The 19,946-nt window shown below is 39.7% G+C and overlaps 2 protein-coding genes across 3 annotated transcripts; one reads left to right on the top strand and one right to left on the bottom strand.

The window, feature by feature from the left end:
* The first annotated feature begins 1,644 nt into the window (after nt 1-1,644).
* LOC106922014 (NADH dehydrogenase [ubiquinone] flavoprotein 1, mitochondrial-like) lies at nt 1,645-5,970 on the top strand. The gene is made up of 10 exons (XM_014994090.2): nt 1,645-2,002; nt 3,211-3,293; nt 3,392-3,562; nt 3,643-3,826; nt 4,109-4,298; nt 4,410-4,622; nt 4,695-4,861; nt 4,945-5,026; nt 5,379-5,524; nt 5,610-5,970. The coding sequence occupies exons 1-10, from the start codon at nt 1,901-1,903 to the stop codon at nt 5,703-5,705; spliced, it is 1,434 nt and encodes a 477-aa protein (XP_014849576.1). The 5' UTR covers nt 1,645-1,900; the 3' UTR covers nt 5,706-5,970.
* khdc4 (KH domain containing 4, pre-mRNA splicing factor) lies at nt 5,886-19,534 on the bottom strand. 2 transcript variants are annotated; one of them, XM_014994084.2, is made up of 14 exons: nt 19,374-19,533; nt 18,847-19,033; nt 16,129-16,257; nt 15,973-16,052; nt 15,835-15,887; nt 15,557-15,735; nt 14,699-14,910; nt 12,678-12,738; nt 11,646-11,706; nt 11,109-11,431; nt 9,718-9,861; nt 9,304-9,413; nt 8,360-8,448; nt 5,886-6,627 (listed from the first exon to the last, which is right to left on the bottom strand). In XM_014994084.2, exons 1-14 carry the CDS (start codon nt 19,400-19,402, stop codon nt 6,389-6,391), a joined length of 1,896 nt encoding a protein of 631 aa, XP_014849570.2. In that variant the 5' UTR covers nt 19,403-19,533; the 3' UTR covers nt 5,886-6,388. The 2 variants fall into 2 exon arrangements, 1 of the variants encoding a protein (XP_014849570.2); XR_015765586.1 differs by having other exon boundaries at nt 6,567-6,627; nt 9,304-9,385; nt 19,374-19,534.
* Nucleotides 19,535-19,946: the final 412 nt, after the last annotated feature.

The raw sequence follows: 19,946 nt of genomic DNA, 5'->3' as shown, positions 1-19,946 counted from the left end.
TTATTACTACTGACAATCTTAAACATGCCACAAAATGATTATTGTAGAAAACACAAGACTATTTTACTTAATCATTTTCAGATGAGATATTAAAAGCACATCGACCTTTTTTCTAGCTCAGTTTCCTGTGATTTCACACAGCGGCATACACATAAGTCACTTGCTAAATGAAAGTTATTTCCGGATGCTTCTAAAAATTAATTTGCATAAGCGCAGCAGCTCACACATACTATGTTCACCTCACCACTGTTATATATCTGATGCAATAGGAACTCAAATGTCACAGTGATCTCCCAATAACATTTCAGAATTTCACTATGCTAAGCTCACCTCCGGTTGCTGGATGCTTGAAAGTGAAAATGGCATCACCTACTGTCTGATTACTTTGACTAATTATCTGATCATTTGACGGGACTCGATTGCTGAGACTGTATTCCCAGACAGCTTACTTTATTTTTATCAACATAAAAAAATTTAATAAGATGTCATAAAAAAAAAAAAACTATGTATCCAGTTGACATGCAGCTGAACACATCACTGATCCCAGTATACAGTCTCTATTCAAAATGGGAGCACATGAAAAGGAACCCATACTGTAAAGATGTGACTTCACAAAATCTCCAAAGTTGGGCTGATATTATAGTTGAAACCAGAACTTGACATGCACTACATAAAGACAGACATAATTTTGTTCACATTGTCTGATGTGAAATCAGAATAAACCTTTTCTGTTTTAAGTCGGTCAGGATGACCAAATGTTTTCCTGTTTGCTAAATGCCAGAATAATGAGAAAGAGAATTTCTTTAAGGCAGTTTTTACAGAATATGTAAGAATGGTCAGTCAGTCAGTAGCTTTTATGAATAAAACCTGTTGATTAAAATGCGTTTCCAGTTTGCCACTTGCCATATACTGAACACAACAAACACGTGGAAGAAGGATTCACTGGTTAGTTGGGACAAACATTAAACTTTCTGGATCAGCTGTAAAACCTTGAAAGCACCATTCACATAGTGAAACATGGTGGTGGCGGCAGCAGAATGTGGGTTTGCAAACTTCAGCAGCAGCAAAAAAAAAAAAAGTATGTGAGTTTGATGAAACTAAATTAAGGCCAATCCTGAAAGAAAACACATTAGAGTGTGAAAAAGATTTCGGACTAAGGTGGAGATTCACCATCCAGCTGACGAGTTAAAACATTGAAAATGTTATTTTTAAGAACTAAAAATAGCTGAGAATCTGTAACAAGACTTGGAAAATTGATATTCACAGATGCTCTGCAACATCTGTCTCTCTATTTTTGCGAAGCCTGTATAAAATGTGAAAAACATGTCCTCATTTCCCATCAATCTCACTGTAATGAACTACCAGATAAAACCAAAATGAAATGCATTGACATTTGTGACTATAAAATGCTAAACATTTCAAGGAGTATGAATATGGAAATTGCTTTTTATGATGCTAGCCTTTGGAAAAGTGAAAATTTTCCAGTAACAGTAACACAGTAACATCTGTGCTTCTCTAAAAAGTTAAAGTGATATTTTAAAAATTGTTTTTGTATAGAGGATTAAGTGAGTTGCATATATTTTTACATTTCATTGTTCCTGAAAAGCATAATCTTGTTAATGAGCCTTTACCTGCCTGGGCTACAATTTAAGTGCCTAATTCAAACTTATTCGTCTGCTGCTGCCTGAACGCTGATTTAGAACAGGATATGACGTAGGTGGTTTCCTAATCTTCTTAGTTTAATTAATCTGGACCAGGAGGCCTGGAGCTCCGCTTCTTCAGCCACAACAGGTTTAAAAGTGGATTTGGGTGCATGGAGAGCGACCTGGGAGCCTGAGAGGAGCAGGAGTTGAGGCTTCAACAGGTTGGAGTGATCTGACAGCGGTCGTCTCCCCGCAGGATGCTGCTGCCGCTGCTGCTGCTGCCTCCGCGGATGTTGCGGGGCGCTGCGGCGCGACAGGTCGCTCCGAGGCTCACATACAGCTCAGCGGCGCATGCGCAGGTAAGGTCTGGTCTCCTGCACTGCGCAAAGAGGAGCACCAAAGTATCTTTCGACTTTGTTTGGCCTTTATTCTTCACAACGGATGATTCAAAGACACAATTGTTAAAAGTATTATTGCAAACTTCAGTATAATTGTTTCCACTTGACAAGAAAGTCATAATATTAACAATGTGTTTATTGTTGTTGTTTTGAATCGCACATTTTGGAAAAGCGCAAGCATTTATGTGCATACACAAAAAGTGTATGAGGCGAATTTATGAAATCTGTTTAGTTTTTTAGAAAGCAATACGAAATCAACACAAAGTCGAAAAGGCTAATTTAAAGCAAAAATGTTGCTGTTGTATATTTTAGAAAACAATTACTAAACATATAAATGAAAATATTTGTTCATATATATTTATATATATATATATATATATATATATATATATATATATATATATATATATATATATATATATATATATATATATATATATAACCTTTGGTCAGTTTATTAGCAACTGGTGCAAACAAAAACCTATAAATGTTATATAAACCTGATAAACAGTTAACTTAACCAGTTGATTATTTTAAAACAAGGTTCAAATAAGGTGAAAGACTGCAGCTTATGGGCTAACAGCAGCATTTTCCCCACTGTTAATCCATATTAAAGCATATAGAGGAAAAAAATAATCAGTTTATTTATGTTTTTTATAAGTAAAAGTTTATAAGTCTATCTCCCTTATGACTGGCTCGCTGCAGACCAGTCCCTGCCCTTCCTGCTGCGTGTCAGGCTGGTTTTGAAGTTTTTCTTGGACAGTAGAGGTTTATTTGCTTCCCTTCTCAAGGCCGGAGAGCAGAAACACGTTCAGCAAGCTCTGCCCTGGTGGCAACGTGATCCCTTCATCTTGCTTTTAAAAGACTCCCAGGTCCCTGCTGGACTTTTTGGGCCACTAAATGTTCCTTAACAGCAGTTGAACCTCTGCATTAAGTTCTTGATTATTCAATAAATAAATTTTGGTGCAGTGTTGCCAGCAACAATATCCTTAGCTATAAAGCTATTTTGATGCCAGTTTGTGTTTTCTTTGCCAAAGAGCGAGAATTTCCTTTAAGTCATCCATTCTGCAGCAATTGTAGCTTGGAGTGGCGAAGGTTAAAGTTTATTTTATAAAAATGACATGTACATACATTTCTTGTTGGTAGCTCTCTTTCTATCTCTTTCACAGACGAAACCCAAAAAGACAAAGTTTGGTCCTCTGAGTGATCAGGACCGGATCTTCACTAACCTTTATGGCCGGCATGACTGGAGGTTAGCAAACATTCATGCTCAGCTCATCCTCAGTCGCATACGGAACAAAAACACAGTAAAAAAATATGTTGATTTGAATTTGTTTTTATTCGTTTTAGACTCAAAGGAGCGCTCAAAAGAGGAGACTGGTATAAGACCAAAGAGATAATCCTGAAAGGACCCGAATGGATCCTGAACGAGGTGAAGATCTCGGGCCTCAGAGGCAGAGGGGGTGCAGGATTCCCCACTGGGATGAAGTGGAGCTTCATGAACAAACCCAGTGACGGCAGGTAAAAAGGACATCTTTCACCACATACAACCTTAATGCCTTTCCAACATTCAGGTGCATTTCCTTCTTTCCCCTCTCCAGGCCAAAGTACCTGGTAGTGAATGCAGATGAGGGGGAACCTGGGACGTGTAAAGACCGAGAGATCCTGCGTCACGACCCCCATAAGCTCATTGAGGGGTGCCTAGTTGCTGGAAGAGCCATGGGGGCTCGGGCGGCGTACATCTATATCAGAGGAGAGTTTTACAATGAGTCATCAAATCTGCAGGTAGGAATACAAACACTTGATTAAAAAAAATTTGGAAAAATTACAACTGTTCATATTTTCACTGCAGAATCATAAGCAAATGCAAAAAGAAGAATACAGGAGGCATTTTTTTTGGAAATGGCATTTAAACATTTCTGTCTCTTGCTCCTATTTCTTCTTTTTGCATTGTGAGCCTCTACTTAAACTTTACACAGATCCACTGGCACAAAATTCAAAACCTGTGACCTCTTACGCAGCCCTTACACTTTAAAGAAAGGTTACCTTTCTTTTTATTTTGAAAAGGTGGCTATTAATGAGGCATACAAGGCCAGGCTGATTGGGAAGAATGCCTGTGGCTCAGGGTATGACTTTGATGTGTTTGTGATGCGCGGGGCCGGCGCTTACATCTGCGGAGAGGAGACGGCACTCATCGAGTCTCTGGAGGGCAAGCAAGGCAAACCTCGTCTAAAACCACCTTTCCCTGCAGATATAGGTGAGGTAAACGCTCCACAGCCTCTAATCACGTCCACTAATGACTGAAGACACAGCAAACTGGGTAAAATTATCAAACTGTAGCTGCTACATCTCTGTGTTTCACATGAAGGCGTCTTCGGATGCCCTACAACAGTGGCCAACGTGGAGACCGTTGCTGTGGCGCCTGCGATCTGTCGCCGTGGCGGAGCTTGGTTTGCCAGCTTTGGGAGGGAGAGGAACTCTGGGACAAAGCTGTTCAACATCTCGGGTCACGTGAACTTCCCATGCACCGTGGAGGAAGAGATGTCGATTCCTTTGAGAGAGCTCATCGAGAGACATGCAGGTGTGTGTTCAGTCCAGATCTCTGTTGATGTCAGCTTTACTGAGCTTCAAAATGATTTGGTGCTTGATGCAGGAGGAGTGAGGGGAGGCTGGAGCAATCTATTAGGAGTGATCCCAGGAGGGTCCTCCACTCCCATCATCCCTCAGCATGTATGCAATGACGTTTTGATGGATTTTGATGACCTGGTCCGCGCGCAGACGGCTCTGGGAACTGCAGCGGTTATCGTCATGGACAAATCGGTAAACGGACTGAATGATCTCACACTGAACACACCGTTAGTGCTAACAGAGAGTCCGATTTGTTTCTTTTTTACTTCTTGCAGACGGATGTGATTCGAGCTATTGCACGTTTGGTTGAGTTTTATAAGCATGAGAGCTGTGGCCAGTGCACCCCCTGCAGGGAAGGTAAGGAACTGCAATGTGATGCTGCGTTTAATGTCATGAGGTTATAGCTCAACGCAGGAGTGCTAAAGATTGTAATTTTCCATAAAGGAAAAGCGCAAAAAATTCATTTTTATTTCTCTTTTTTTTTTTTTGCTTTCAGTTTAATTTTATTCTTAATAAAACAAACATCCAGTGACTTCTACCCAAAACCAGGCTTGGGAAACTCAAATGTGTGCAGTTAATCTCTTTCAAGGAACAACTTCTGCAGGAACAGAACAACGCAAAACATCTCGTTATATTTTGATTGGTGTAAAGCTTTAATTTCTAATATTCGGTTACTTCTCAGTGATTTGCTTTCACCGCTCTCCTTCAGGTGTGGACTGGATGGATAAAATGATGTGGCGGTTCGTGCGAGGAGACGCAGCCGTGTCAGAAATCGACATGATCTGGGAGCTCAGCAAACAGATTGAGGGTCACACCATTTGTGCCCTGGGAGACGGAGCGGCTTGGCCTGTTCAGGTGACGCATCGAGTGCTTACGATTAAATAAATTCAACATGGGACAAATTAACTTTCTTTTTTTAATTGAATCTCCACATCTTTAGGGTCTAATACGCCACTTTCGGACGGACATGGAAAACCGCATTGCTCAGCATAAACTGAAAAATCCTCCAAGGAAGCAAGAGATTGAGATGATCTGAGCTGGGAAGTTTCCTGCATTTTATCCAACACAATAGTAAAACAAATCTAAGTTATAAGTTATTTTTGAAGCTAAAAGCTTTAGGAAACTATTGAATTCAGCCATTTTCTGAAGCATATGGCATTTAGTTCCTTATCTGTCTGCAATGAGCTCAATTGAAATCCAATAAACACAGACTCAATCACCCCAATAAATTAGGTTTATTTCATAAAAGGATGAAATTTTGTAGGTTTACCACATGTCACTCCTGTATGACCTGTACAAAAGAGGAATTAGGAAAGAAAACCAACCAACAAACAGGGAGAGACACAAAAAAGGGCCAAACAGTAGGAAAAACTACTCTAAAATAAAATGGTCATTGATGTATAACATCAAACTGATATTTTTTTATAGCTTTAGACCATTTTTTCTTAAATCTGCTGCTGTTCTGATTAAATTCAAAGTAAAATGTGAGGCAGACTGCCTCTCATCTGAGCCTCTATACATCCAAAAAGAAAAGGAAGTCGTGCAAATGTTCATCTTCAACCTATAAAACATCAGTACGTCCACTTGCTTCCAAGAGCTGAATTAAATGTTCAAAATAGAGACGCAGCTGTCAAGAAGCTCTTCTCCATCACAGAGATAAGTGGTGAGAAAAAATGAGGTCCTGTAGGATTGAAGAAATCACTGAGAGACATTTCAGTTTCACGGCGCCATCCAGAAAGGAATGGACTGCTGCTGTGGCTGCGTTTTGGCACGAGTCGGCAGCGGCGGAGGGCCGCGGTAGCCCTGAGCCCAGCTCGAAGCAGTAGAGGTGGGTGGGTGGTTACCTGCCCCATGGTTACCAAGCCACGAAGCTTTGGACGAAGGGTGGTCTTCCTCTTCATCAGAGGAGTCGCCGGAGTACGCAACTAAGCCGGATCGTAGTCTTTTCACCGGCGGCTCTGCAGGAAGGAGGAGAGCAACAACAAGAGACACAAGCAGCGCAACGAGGAGGAGAGAGGAGAAAACAACAGGCAGATTTCAAAAGTGGCGAGTCAATCATTTCAAACACGTTTTGGAGAAACAATAGACAAGTTAATGTTTATGTCAGAAGTGCAGAGGATGGGGTGGCGCCCCGTCCGTTCGAGTAGCGGGACGGCACCAGAGGACCCCAATCAGCGTCCGGCATCGCCACAGAGACACATGGAAGAGAGGAAAAACACAGAGAAAAAGAGAAGAACACAAAAACAGGAGAGGTTCTTGTTAGCAAGGACAGAAGAAAAACTACAAACAGTCCAGACTGATGATGTCATCAGAACGCAACATTACAGTTGCATTACAGTTTTAAACAAATGACTCAGAAATGCTTAAAAGTAGAGCATTTGTCATTGCTGATCTGTGTGTTTCTGAGTCCTCCACCTTCTCAAATAAAGCTGGTAAAATCTGCTGCATCAAACCCGTCGCCACATTTAACCCCCCCTGCATGTGCACTAGTGACAGCTTTACTGAAAAGTCCAGTTTTTGTTTGTTTCTGTGGAGTACAAACTCCTTTTACTTGGATGCTTACAGGAAGTCAAAGGTAAAAAAGCAGATTAGTTTTATAAAATTATCTTTTAACAGCTTTTAATAACTGTCATAATAATGTGTCTATATCTTACAGAGCAATGCATACAATGTTTTATAGTGGACCCCATGATTTAATTTGCACAAAACAAAGACTGCAATATATTCATAACTTAATTTAGGCTTTAATATACTGGAAGATTTTATTCATAATCTGACATGTATATTTATTACAAACTGTCAATATTTATTAATACTGTCAATAATTTATTAATGTTTTAATGTAACAAGCGTCTATCCATATTTTCTCAAAAGCATCTAATAAACGACTCAGTTTGTAAAATAAAATAAAGGATTTTGTTCGACTGATAAAATCAGGTTTTAAAGGATTCATTTGAACCCAAAATGCTGATCTGTTTAGTAGTCAGTGAACGCACCACACTGTGAGGCTAATCTGGCACTTTTATTGAATCAGTAATACTCAAAGTTAGCTGGTGCAGCTGTCAGAGGAAGCACAATAAGAAGCCATTATTTCCTATAATGTGTGACATCATTCAGGTTGCAGGAGAGAGAGACTTCAGCAGATAACAGGAAGGCTAAAAGCTTTTCAGTTCAAACCTTTAGAGCTTTGAAATCGTCTTGGAAATCTCATCTTATCTCACTAATGGGTTTAAATGACAACCTGTCCGTACTGCAATCATTTTATCTTAGTTTTAAAATCACACACAGAGAAGGGCTAAAAGGAAATAAATTAGATGTTTTCTTATTATTATAATTCTTAAAAATCAAAGATAGGCTAAAGTCAGAACCGTAGCTAAATAGGTTTGATTTAGGCTTCAAAGTCCTGATTGGTGAATCTCTATTCAGAAGGTACATCGAGCCGTAACAACATATCTGGAGATTTTGAGTCACACCAGCAAAATCTTTTAAGGAGCAGCTGGTTTCAGGCTGAATGGACTAAAATCTTTAACAATTTAGCAACAATGTGGATTTGTTTGGTTTCTGTGACCCATCAGCTCATCAATATCCAGTAAAACCACAAACATTTGGGCACAAGAGTTTTAGGGAAGGTTACAGTCCGAGTCCTGGATTTGGGCAAGGATTTGTGAATCCGCAGGATAACATTCTTACCCACAAAGGCTTGGTGTAGTCTCCTCTCCTCCATCTGGTGTCTCACTCCGTTCACACGCAGGGATGTTGGTGGAGGCATCATGTGCCGACTGTAAAAAACCCCAAAACAAAACAAACAAAAAAAAAAAAACAAACAAAAAAACAAGATGGCGTAAATAATCTCCACTCTTTGACTTGTGCATATGGAGGACTGATCCTGCCAAAATTCACACACAAAAAAATTATTAATTGGGAAATAAAATACAGAGATATATGATTAAACACACTTGAAAATAAGTATATTTGGAAGTAAATAAATAAATGTTATTAATTTCCATATTTATTCAGGAAGCCAGAAAGTTTCTTGGAACCTGATTGGCTGAGCAGACCAATTAGTAATCTAGAAACGCCTGCCTCTTAACCATGCACTCGTTGGAACAAAAGTTTAAATAAATGAATTACTGAATAAATGTGATAATAAATCAATTAAAAAAGTGGTTACACCATATACACCTCTGGAAAAAATAAAGAGACCACGTAAAAATGATCTGTTTCTCTGATGTTACTTTTTATAGGTATATGTTTGAGTAAAATGAACATTGTTCTTTTATTCCATGCAAAAATTTTGTATTTATTTGTAGAAAATGAGAAATGGTCAAAATAACGAAAAAGATGCAGCGCTTTCAGATCTCAAATAATGGAAAGAAAACAAAATAATATTCATTTAGAAGCAACAACACTAACATTTTAACTTCAGAAATCAATATTTGGTGGAAAAACCAGGAGGCTTTCAATGGGTTCAGAGCAGCTGGCTCTTCATTTTTTTTCCAGAGCTGTATATTAATTTATTTCAAATTTTACTTATATATTGAATTATTATTTCTTAATTAATTTATTTATTGTTTATTTTAGAAGAATCAGACTTCTGAATGTGTACACACTAAAACATAACAAGTAAGGAGTACCTGTCCCTCTCACTCGCCGGGCCAGAGGAACTCTGCTGTGCGGGTCCTGAAGTCTCTGTGCTGCCCACTGAGAAGCCTGCACCTAAATTAGTCATATGAATGGGTCCATGCTATGAGCAGAAAAACACACAGTCACGATTAGCAGACATCCACTAAGCCCTGTCCTGACACTTCATCACTTCACCTATCAGGAGATTTCCCAGAGCCTGATTATTTGGTTTTATTCGAACTGATACCTTTGTCTGAAAATCCATACAGTAGAAATTGATGAATAACACTGGAAATGAAGTAAACAGCACACCGTAACATTTCAATCAAGCTACATTAAAGCATCGAAAGGAAGACAGAATAAAGTGAAAGATGTTACAGATGGAAAGAGGAGCAAAGGAGAGATGCAGCAAAGTTTTCTGTTACCTGGTACCCGAGCAGGCCGCTGTCCCTCTCGTCCGGCACTTCCTCTGTGAAGCGTCTCTTCTGAGGCGGGTTGATCGGAGCGGCTTGGAGCGGCAGCTTGGGAGGCGCAGCAGCAGGGGGAGCGAAATGTAGAGGAGGAAGAGTCTGCGGAGAGGAGGAAAACAAATCCACTGACAAAAACAACAGCAAACAAACCAGTACTACTTAAATCAAATTACAGTCTTTCCATTTCAAACCAGTTAATTGATCTGGTTTCAGTAAGTCTAATTTAAGACGGTTAGTACTGATGATTGTGTGATAAAGCTGTAGGTGTTGGATGAGGTGGTATTTACAACCTTTTATGACCTTTTCAGAGACCCTCATACCACTGCAGCCTAAAGACGTCTAACGATGATGAGTTGTATCAAATCAATGATTCAGTTGAATTTCTTGTAAATTATTTAAATGATCAGAAATAGCCTACACACATCCAAACTGCAAACACAAGCAAAGTGAGTATGGTAGAGATACAAGTTTATTAATCCTATTGATTCACTAACAATTAATTGATAAGCAGCCATTTTCTTAAAAACTTAAGTTTTCTCTTGTATCAAAAGGGTCGGCCATCTTTCCATAACATAAAGGGCTAAATTTCCCTTAATATCAAAAAAATTATCAGTTTTGCTTCACTTAAACAGAAAATTATGGTTTTCTCATGTTATTAAACTTGGACATATCAGAAATAACAAAACAGAAACCTCTTAAGTTGCTCTAAAATAAAAGATGGGAAGAATAAAATGTGTGAAACAATTCAGACCCCATGAACAGAGAGATGTTCATACAGCAGTAGTCTGTGGTTGCTCTTGAAGAAATCTTAAAACTTTGCTCCATACACTAACTCAAAATCAATCGTTTTATTGGCATCAAAATTTTTTCTAACATGTTACAGTTTTCCTGTGTTGCTCTCCATTTTTTTGTTGCCAAATCCTTGCCTTCAAGTTTCTGCTGCTCCGTCATGCAGCTCAGCTGAATGAGCACTAATAAGGTGAAACTTGAGGAGTTTGTAAAGTATGTAAATTTCAAAACAGAAACGCATAAAGTGCGTTTTGCATCTCTGCTTGGACCGTTTCTCTTTCCCGTTCTAGAATCCCTCCGCCACATTTGTTTCTGTATAAACTGACTTCGCTTCAGGATGGCCAGCAGCGCCCTAAGCTGGATGGAGGTCAAATTACAACACTTAAAGAAGGTCTAAGAGGTTAATTTGTTGTAACAAATTTTAATGTACGAAATCATTAATCCACAATTAGTCATTAAATTTTTGCATCCCTAGCACATGGGCTTCTCTCTGCTGGTTTGAAAGAGGCTGAAGAGAGCTGCGAGTTTTTTAAGCTGCAGTTTAAATGCGCTCCTACCTGATGCAGAGAGTCTGGAGCTGAAGTGGGAATTGGAGCCAGAATGGGAGCAGGGACAGGCGCCAGAGTAGGAGCAGGGATGGAAACAGCAACGGGAGCAGGAATCGGCGCAGGAAGAGGGGCAGAGCTTGGCCGTATGGGGTACTGAGAAGGCACACCGGCAGGCATGACTGGAGGTACAGGAGGTGGGACCGTGTAGGTAGGTGGGACAGGTTGGGGCTGGGGCGGTGGGGCAGGCACGCTGTAGCTCGGCTGGAATCCAGCTGGAGGATAGTAAGGGGGCTGAGGGGGAATCCCGTTCACTACTGGAGGCTGTGAAAACCCTGGTGGAGGAAGAGGAGAGGAACACACCGAGTCAACGGCTTTGATGCACCGAGGATGCCACAGGTGCTAGATTCATGAACAAACAGTAAACTGGCTTCACAAAATAAATACCGAGTTGAATTGAGAGACCAATACAAATCACTTTAAAGAAATGAAAGTAACATTTTCCAAATTTGAGCTAGGACTTTACGGTGCGCAGAAAAGCTGGAGTACCTTGTTGCGTTGGCATCATTGTGTTCATTTGACTAAGGTAGCGGGAATACTCTGCATGAACCTGCGAGGAAAAAAATGGTTTTTAGGTTCAACCAACTAGCATTTAAGAGAACATAGCAGTAACTCACACTTCCTCTAAACCTCTACATTCATGTTGCGTTTTGCAGAAGGCTGTTTGCAGAAAATACCTGTGGTTTCAGGCAGAGGAAAGAAAATGCTTCTGTAAATGATGTGTGCAAATTATTATCTCAGTGGAAGATCTGCAGAAGCCACAGGACCTTTTTTTTTTTTTAAACTTCATAAACCCTCCAACAGTAGCCACAAATAATAGTTTAAAACAGTGTTTGAAATGTCAATGTGGCTATTCAGACGTAAACTGGGGTTGATGATATTTGATAAATCCACAGAAGTAATGCTTAGCAACGTATTTTTTATTGCTTATAGTTCTTAACTAGGTCTGGCGGGTAGTGATTGTCATGTTTGTAATGTCGCTTCGGAGAACTTTCATGTCATATTTGGCTTGGCGACGCCTCCTACACAGAGGTAAGAACAAATGTTCGCTTTAGGAAATACACCTCTACGATTTTTACGCCCCGTTTTCAAGTCAAAGTGTAAACTTGACCTTTCGATGTCACAAACTAGAATGGGGCGATGCACATGATGATCGTAAGAAACGTCAAAATTCGGGGAACTGTCCCGTTATCAGTTAGTGAAAATTCATTTTAAGGTAATTTTAGCATTTATTTGTAATCCTTTACCAGTTTTCGACTGTGAAACTAAACTTGAAAAACTACACCCATCCGTTCAAAACATTCTGGTACATTCATGTAACTGGATGCTCCTATTAATTCAATGAATTCACCCCATCAAAGGGCCTTAATAACCCTCTAATTAAGATTTAATTATCACTAAAAACAAGGCAAAGCAAATTGCTGACTTAGTACTTAATGAATCATAACTACCTGGGAAATGCGAGGTGTAAAAGTAATGTACAAAACAACATTTGACAGTGTCAGTAATTGCTGCACTCACCGTCAGAAGGAGATTCTCACACAGGGTTTTTGCTGCAGCCAGTCCTTCTGGTTTAGGATGACTGTGGAGGAAAACGTCAACATTTAGTTTCACTGCTAAACGAATGGATAATCAACAGTGAAGGCGTGGGCAGGAAGGTTCTCAAAGCATCATAAACCTGAGTATAAAATACAAAATAAACATTAAACTTAAAATAAAAACATAACACCGACTTGCTGCTTTTATTTAAAAAAGATAAAATACATGTTTTATTACATATAATTAGGTCTTGAAACAAAGATCCACACAAATCATCTTCTAAATTTAGTAGTAGATGATAATAAATAAATGGTTCATTAGATGCAGAGCCTGCAGTTGGCATGATGCTTAGGAATGAAAAGATTATTACTCTTATTGATTATCGTGATAATATTTTCATTTTAAAATGAAATTAACATTAAAACTGTCTGTGGTGACTGCAATATTAAAAACACTGAGTAAAACATGGAATAAATGTAGATTTAGTTGAGCAAGGAAGACTTTTTAAAAGATGTTTATGACTTTGTAGAAACCAGCCTGAGTAGTCGACTGACCTGCCACACTAGCTCCTTATTAACCAACAGAAATGTTGATGTTTCCAAATAATCTGCTTTATAAACTAATTTCACTTGTTTTTAACTTCCTAGATTGCTCCACAGGACTGTCAAAACTAAAGTTGTTTTTTTTTTTGTCTGAAATAGTGATGAATACGGATACAGCAGATGAACTGAGACAGAACTTCCTACAGACCTTTACGATAATCACTTCTGAAGTGTGATGAACTTCAAAAATGATATTTTCACGCAGGGTATCTACGCTACATCAGTTTAATCTGAAACAGTCTGAATTATCGTGCCAATGTCACAGGTGGTTGCCGACTTGTGAGCAAAGCTGACCAGAGCTGGAGTTACAGATTTTTTATTACGCCACGCCGAATCCTTCAGGATTTAAATCTGTTCCCATGATGCAGCTTTCCTTGCCAGGTCTCTGTATTTCTATCAGCTGGGTCAAGCACACTCTGATTGAAGCGCATCCACGCCGAGCGGTTTGTGGAGAGAGCAGAGCTCTATTTTCACTTTGAAAGGCAGAACAAACAACTACAAATGCACAAATAATAAAATACAAATGAGCCTTTTTCAGAGCTCTGTGCTGCAGGTTTTTGGTGCAGCTGAGGGGAAAAAGAAAACGGCATTGATGACGACAGAGGCAGAGCAGCTTCATGGACTTCAGAGAGATTTTTCAGAGGAAGAACAAACGCGAACAAGAATCAGCGGCTGCCAAATCAAAAAGAAAATGAGAGACTCCTCTGCGTTTGAATTAATAACGGAATTAATTCATGTGCACCAGAGCCACTGTGTTTATCCTTTAAAGAGGTTTCAATTTAGTGCATTATAGTCAAAGTATTAGTCCTGCAATATTCATGTTTATGTAAGCTTAAATAAGCCTCCTTCAGACTGCAGAGTTTGGACCCAGTAAATTTTTTAAGACAGATAAATGGAGGCCAGTGATGATTTTGGGGTGTCACTAAGGTAGAAAGAAGAGATGGACCACAAAGAGGATGAGGCTTAAACCAAGAGATAGACACCAGACTCATACCATGAAGGTCAAAGATTAACATAAATACATACATAATTCAGACTAATTTAAGCTCTCTCTTCTTTCTAAAGTTATTATTCATAAAAAGTATTATTCACAGGAGACTCTCTCTCATCAGGGGGGTTAGTAGATCTAATCTTTTACATTTTTGACGTGTCAAATTTACATCTGCAGAGTCATTTTATTATGTGGGTGTTTATGTGATAATGAAGGTGATGCTGCAGAAAGCAGAGGGGGATTAAAATCATTGTCTAATCATTTAACATTTCGACTGATTTATTAGTTCAGCTTTCTTTTTTCTTAACTTAGGTATAGCTTGATGCCTAGAGCCGACATGTACCTACATTAGAGTGAGATAATTCACAGTTTAATGTTATTTTACTAAACGTTTTGCGATCCAGACTCACCTAATGTAAATGTACATGGGTTCAAAAGCCTCGCGTCCAGATGCGGGCTCTAAACAGCCCGATCCTTTTCCTCGGAGGAAAACTTTGGCCCCAGTCTCGGCCTGAATATGCTGCAAATAAGAGCAGGCGGGGCCCTCCACCCGCTCTTTGACCACAAACCCCGGGACGGCGTGCTCCAGGCCCACAAAGATCTTATCCTGAACGTAATGCATCTAAAAACAAGAAAGAACGAAAGGCATAGAAGGAATAAAAAACAAAAGAACAACAAATGATTACAATAAGTTGTTGCTTTCAGAATTGCAGAACTTTTAAAAATGGAAGACATATGGAACAGGATGTTACAACCTCAGGAATGTTGATTAATAACTCATTGATTACATTTACACAATCTAAAACTGTGTCAATTAAATTATATGCTTAAACAAAAATGTTCTCGCCAAGTTTTCTGGCATGTGGCAAATAAAAACACTTTTGATGATGCCATCTGAAAAGCTTAGCTTGATTTATCTTCAGAAAAAAATGTAAATGTCTCTCTTTACTAGGTGTATGAACTTACACCTGATAAATGTTTTCTAAATTTAAGCATTTAATCAACCATTCAATTGCACTTTATTCCAAAAGTATGCAGTTTGAATATGAAGCATTTCAAGGATTTTAAACAGAAATCAAGCACTTTTCAAACCTTGAAAACACCTCATTGAAATTCAAGTATTTTCAAGGATTTTAAGCCCCCGAATGAAAACAGTCCACCTCCACCTCTCTTCACAAAAGAGTTTGATTTTGAAAATAACTAAGTTTTATAACCAGCAGCTGCAAAGCTGAACTAAAACTCAGCCGTCTACTGACAAACCAACTCACCCCTGACTGAAAGTGAGGTTTGTGGTTCGTCGCCGGGGGCAGCGTGGGTGCAGGTGGGTTGTGTTGTTGGTAGACGGTGACCGAGGCTCCACTGGGGGAGAAAGATGGGGCGGCTGAGGAAGCGGTTGCAGCTTTTACGACGCCGTTAGTGATGATTTCCTTGATTCTATTAACTGCTCCTGAAAAATGAGGGGAGAAAAAAAAAAAGATCTGAATTAGCACCTGAATCTGACATACATTCACAAAAATAGGCCACGGTGTATTTGTAGAGTACTAACTGTCGACAAGCTCTCTCGTCTGTCCTTGAACATGCAGATACAACGGTCGTTCCCTGTGAGGAATGAGCAGAAACACAGCGAATGAGTAAGCATGGAAAGTGTTAAGTAGTAGTGAAAACAAATGACTAGATTATTCACCCTAACAATGCTTTGTTCTTTTCATCTGCTGTCATGTACCGCCCTCTGGTTGAAACTGCAGCTCCGCTCACTTTACTGATCTGCAATCAAGTCACATGGTTGGTACCAAAGACGTCAGAGAACAGTCGACTTCAACACATAAGATTTGCTGCCGACCTCTTCCTGCGTCTGTCCGCGTGTGAGGAGATTTCGACAGGACAGAGGGACATCGTTGATCTCGACTTCGGCGACCACCAGGTCGTCTTTGGCTTTTGTTGGGGCAGGAGGCTTCCCAGCACCAACAATCTGACAAAGGAAGGACAACGATGCAAAACATAAAACTGTACTTCTAAGAAATATTTTAAATATTTATATTAATTTACCTATTTTTAGAGAAAGTAGCTGCTAATGTTTGAAAGAAGGCAGAAACTTCAGGAAAGGCCCAATTCTGCATCTCTGGCCTTAAAGCATTTTCTGTCATAAAACGGGTTCCTCTGTTTCAAATGTGAATATACAAGGTTTTCCTTGCTATGCTTGGTGGCTGGGTGCTAGGGCAGTCATTCATCCAGCAGCCTGTCGTGTTTTTGAGTTAAAAAAATGTTTAAATTTGACAGGAAATTTGAAAATATCACTTTATAATTATGTGTCATTGAAAGACTGGAAGATTAACACCTGAACACCATCTATAAAATCTTAAAAAATGCAAACATTTTAAAAAGACTTAAGTAAATAAGCAATGCTTAGTCTGGTGGGGGCACAAGTAAAGCCTGGTGGCCCGCCAGGCTTACAACCCTGAATATGTACATCTTGTTTGTACAGCTGTCCAGATAAATGAGTCAAAGTCACCCACTTATGAATGATCTATGTCTAGCTTTACATCTGGAGTCAGGCACATATTTGTGCATCCATGAAAAGATCACCAGCTTCTGTAGAAGCTTCTTTGAAACATCTCAATCGACTGCGTAAGCATCAAAGATGTTCCGCAAAATGAAGTCCAGACAATTTCTTCAGCACCACACAACTGCGTCTAGAAACTTTATTCACATATAATACTTTAGCAAACCCAAAGTGGCAGAATTTTTAGAACAAAAGAGTGTCAGGAATTTGATGATATTTCTATAGTGGTCATTCTTTGCATGTAGAAGAAAATAAAATAGTACTGAAGGCCTAATGAATGGATAATGAACAGAAAGAAGTATGAACGAATTGGTGGATAAACTAAGACACCTTATGGATGAATGGACTAAAAAGGGGGACAAACAAACGAACGGACAGATTACTGTAATAACTGGGCAAACAGATTATTTTCCAGTTCTTTTCCTGTGTTACAAATTTACAAATTACTGCATTTGTGCAAACAACAACAAGTCAGGCTTCACTCTCAAACACATAAAGTCACCAAATAAAATATTTATAGCTAAAGCGCTAAATATATATATAGATATTCCAACGCTTTAATTCCCATATCATCAACATCAACCTTAACTTTGACACAGATAATGTATGTTGTGTGTAGATAGCATAGACTACATACTTTAAAACACTTAGTAGAAAATATTAATCAACATTACCAACGTCAAGTTACAAGGTTATGAGATGTGTACATGTTAAAATCAGCGTTTCAAAATCTTATCTCAAATGTTGCCAAATGTTTACTATGATCTGAAATAGGGCTGTTGTAAACGAATATTTTAGTAATCGAGTAATCTATCGATTATTCTTACGATTAATCGAGTAATCGGATAAAAAAAATTATAAAATGAAATATTGGTAAATCTGGCATAATACCGGTGTTACTATCAGATATCAATATCAGTCCAATTTTCCATATTTGAGCATCCCTAACAGTTGCTTTTTTGTAGTTTAGAAAACTAACCTGTAACAATAATAGCTCACTTTCTAAGTTAACCAGAAGAAAAGTTATAGAAAAATCTGAAATTATATTGAATTTAATAACAAAGAGGCAGACTCACAAATATGCTTATAAAAATGTCTACAATCCAGCTTTTAGTTTATGTATTCATCTTCAGTGAGTTTAATAGATTAATTAAACTCACCTTGCCACCTAACCTGTCACGCTTTGGGTTTGAAAATACGGGAAATGGCGCCTGGAGTGGGAGGAGAGGGCGAATGAACGAACGTAAGATGGGGTGGAGGGGAGGAAATAGACCAGCGGACTGACGAACCGTTAGACCGGGGGATGAACACGGGGGGAAGCAATACGGGATATTTACGACACCTTCACTGGTCACACTCAGAAACTCATCTACCAGCCATGTACAATGCGCTCCGCCACCCGTTTCTTCTGACCGGGATATGAAATGTATTGTGCGGTTCGTCGGCAAAGCTACATTTACACGGTAAGCATCAGCTACTCAGCCGCCCGCCCTGTTCAGGCTATCCGCTCACCTCAGCGCTCTTCCCGCCGTTCGCTTTCAACCAGCAGTCCCGGAGGAGAAATGCTGCCGTACTCCAGGCATTCCCCCAGTCATTTTAAGGATGCTTATTGGTTCCCCAAAAACGATAAAAAGTCGGGCATTATCATCAATCAATAAAATCCCCACGGGCCAATCTTGAAGATTGGACTTTATGCCGCTGAGACTTAGCTTTTGTCAACAACTCAGAGGCGGAAGTGAGAGCTCCGCGCAACGCAAATGAAGTCCCGGCCGGAACACGGTGCGCTAACTAATAAAACATAAATTAACGAAGCTTCGAGGCAGGTAAATTTTCCTCGAGGAATTTTAGTAATCGAGGTACTCGAATTATTCGAGGAATCGTTTCAGCCCTAATCTGAAATAAACGCAATTCAATGGAAACAGAAATACAAACCATCTCAAGGTTGTTGTTTTTTTATCAATTTACTCATTGATTTCCAACAGGCATGTATTTCTTTACCTTGTCAGATGGTAGCGGGGAGCTAATTTGAGACGGTTTGAGTTTCCCTTTGGCCACCAGCATAGCGTTGATCTTGGCAGCCACGGCCGCTGCAGCATCCAGAGCCCCGCAAGGCGCAGCCTCAGCCTCCCTCATCCCGCCGGAGCCTCCAGTCCCAGCGTCGGGCTGGTCCCACTTGCTGCGGCGCCTGAAAAAGCAGACACGGGGGGCGGGGGGGGGGGTGTAATTTCAAGGAACAGCTGTAACTTTCCTATGCTAGCATTAGCTCCTGCTAATAACTAAAACGGCAAATCGATATTAGTATTGATGTAAAAGCTGGTCTAAGATGGCCTTTAAATGAATCTCAATGGCGTTAGTTTTATTGTTATTCAAGGGCCCCTAACGTGAATCACAATAGAAGTCAGACAGAACACCGACATGATTACATAATAAGGCTATTAGCAGGTTAGCCGCGGCTAACTGAAGGCATTTAAATTTCATGTAATATTCCACAGCAATACACATAAACAGTTAGCTTTTACACCTACCCGTTGTTTTGGGTTCCACAAAAGGACATTAATGTCACGTCAAACCCTAATTAGTCTCACAACGCAAACAAAAATGTATGCTTGGAACCTCCTTCGGGTTCTGCACGGCTCCTTCAGCTGGCAGTGGCTACTTGCTCTCCGCTGCTTCCTCCCCCCGCCTCGTTTCCGCCTCCGGTGTTGTCCCAGATCAACGCAGTTCCCAAATAATTCCACCAGATGGCGCCAAACGCAAGCAAAAAGTCCTCGACGTTCCAGTAAGGCTGCGACTGCCACGGCTACTTCTGACCCCCTTCTCGTCGCTTATGGGTCACACTTGGCGAGGTGAAATAAAAACCTGTAGTGCAAAATAATAAAGAGAAGGATTTCGTTGTCGGACTTGCTTCAGGATTAAGGTAAGTTTTACCACTTGCTACAACTTTAAATGTCTTCAACATGCATGCAACTTTAGTTTGCTTTTTTTCCCCCTAAATTATAACGAAGTTTAATCTTAAAATCTAAAAATCAACTGCATTTTAAGTGGCTTGTTCCTACTTGATTTGTATTTTTATTGGGTTTGTTAAAATGTTTACCATA

The sequence above is a fragment of the Poecilia mexicana genome, unplaced genomic scaffold (genome assembly GCF_051168715.1).
Source record: "Poecilia mexicana isolate PSO_F unplaced genomic scaffold, ASM5116871v1 scaffold_16, whole genome shotgun sequence".
NCBI lineage: Eukaryota > Metazoa > Chordata > Actinopteri > Cyprinodontiformes > Poeciliidae > Poecilia > Poecilia mexicana.
This window is presented reverse-complemented; position numbering and strand designations above follow the sequence as displayed.

Coding starts and splice junctions, on each gene's coding strand:
- khdc4 (XM_014994084.2), bottom strand. CDS start 19,402: ATGTCCTTTTGTGGAACCCAAAACAACGG. Junction 15,888..15,972: donor AAGAACAAAGCATTGTTAGG/GTGAATAATCTA, acceptor CATTCCTCACAG/GGAACGACCGTTGTATCTGC. Junction 8,449..9,303: donor CCGGCGAGTGAGAGGGACAG/GTACTCCTTACT, acceptor GGTTTTTTACAG/TCGGCACATGATGCCTCCAC.
- LOC106922014 (XM_014994090.2), top strand. CDS start 1,901: ATGCTGCTGCCGCTGCTGCTGCTGCCTCCGCGGATGTTGCGGGGCGCT. Junction 3,294..3,391: donor TATGGCCGGCATGACTGGAG/GTTAGCAAACAT, acceptor TATTCGTTTTAG/ACTCAAAGGAGCGCTCAAAA. Junction 4,299..4,409: donor ACCTTTCCCTGCAGATATAG/GTGAGGTAAACG, acceptor TTTCACATGAAG/GCGTCTTCGGATGCCCTACA.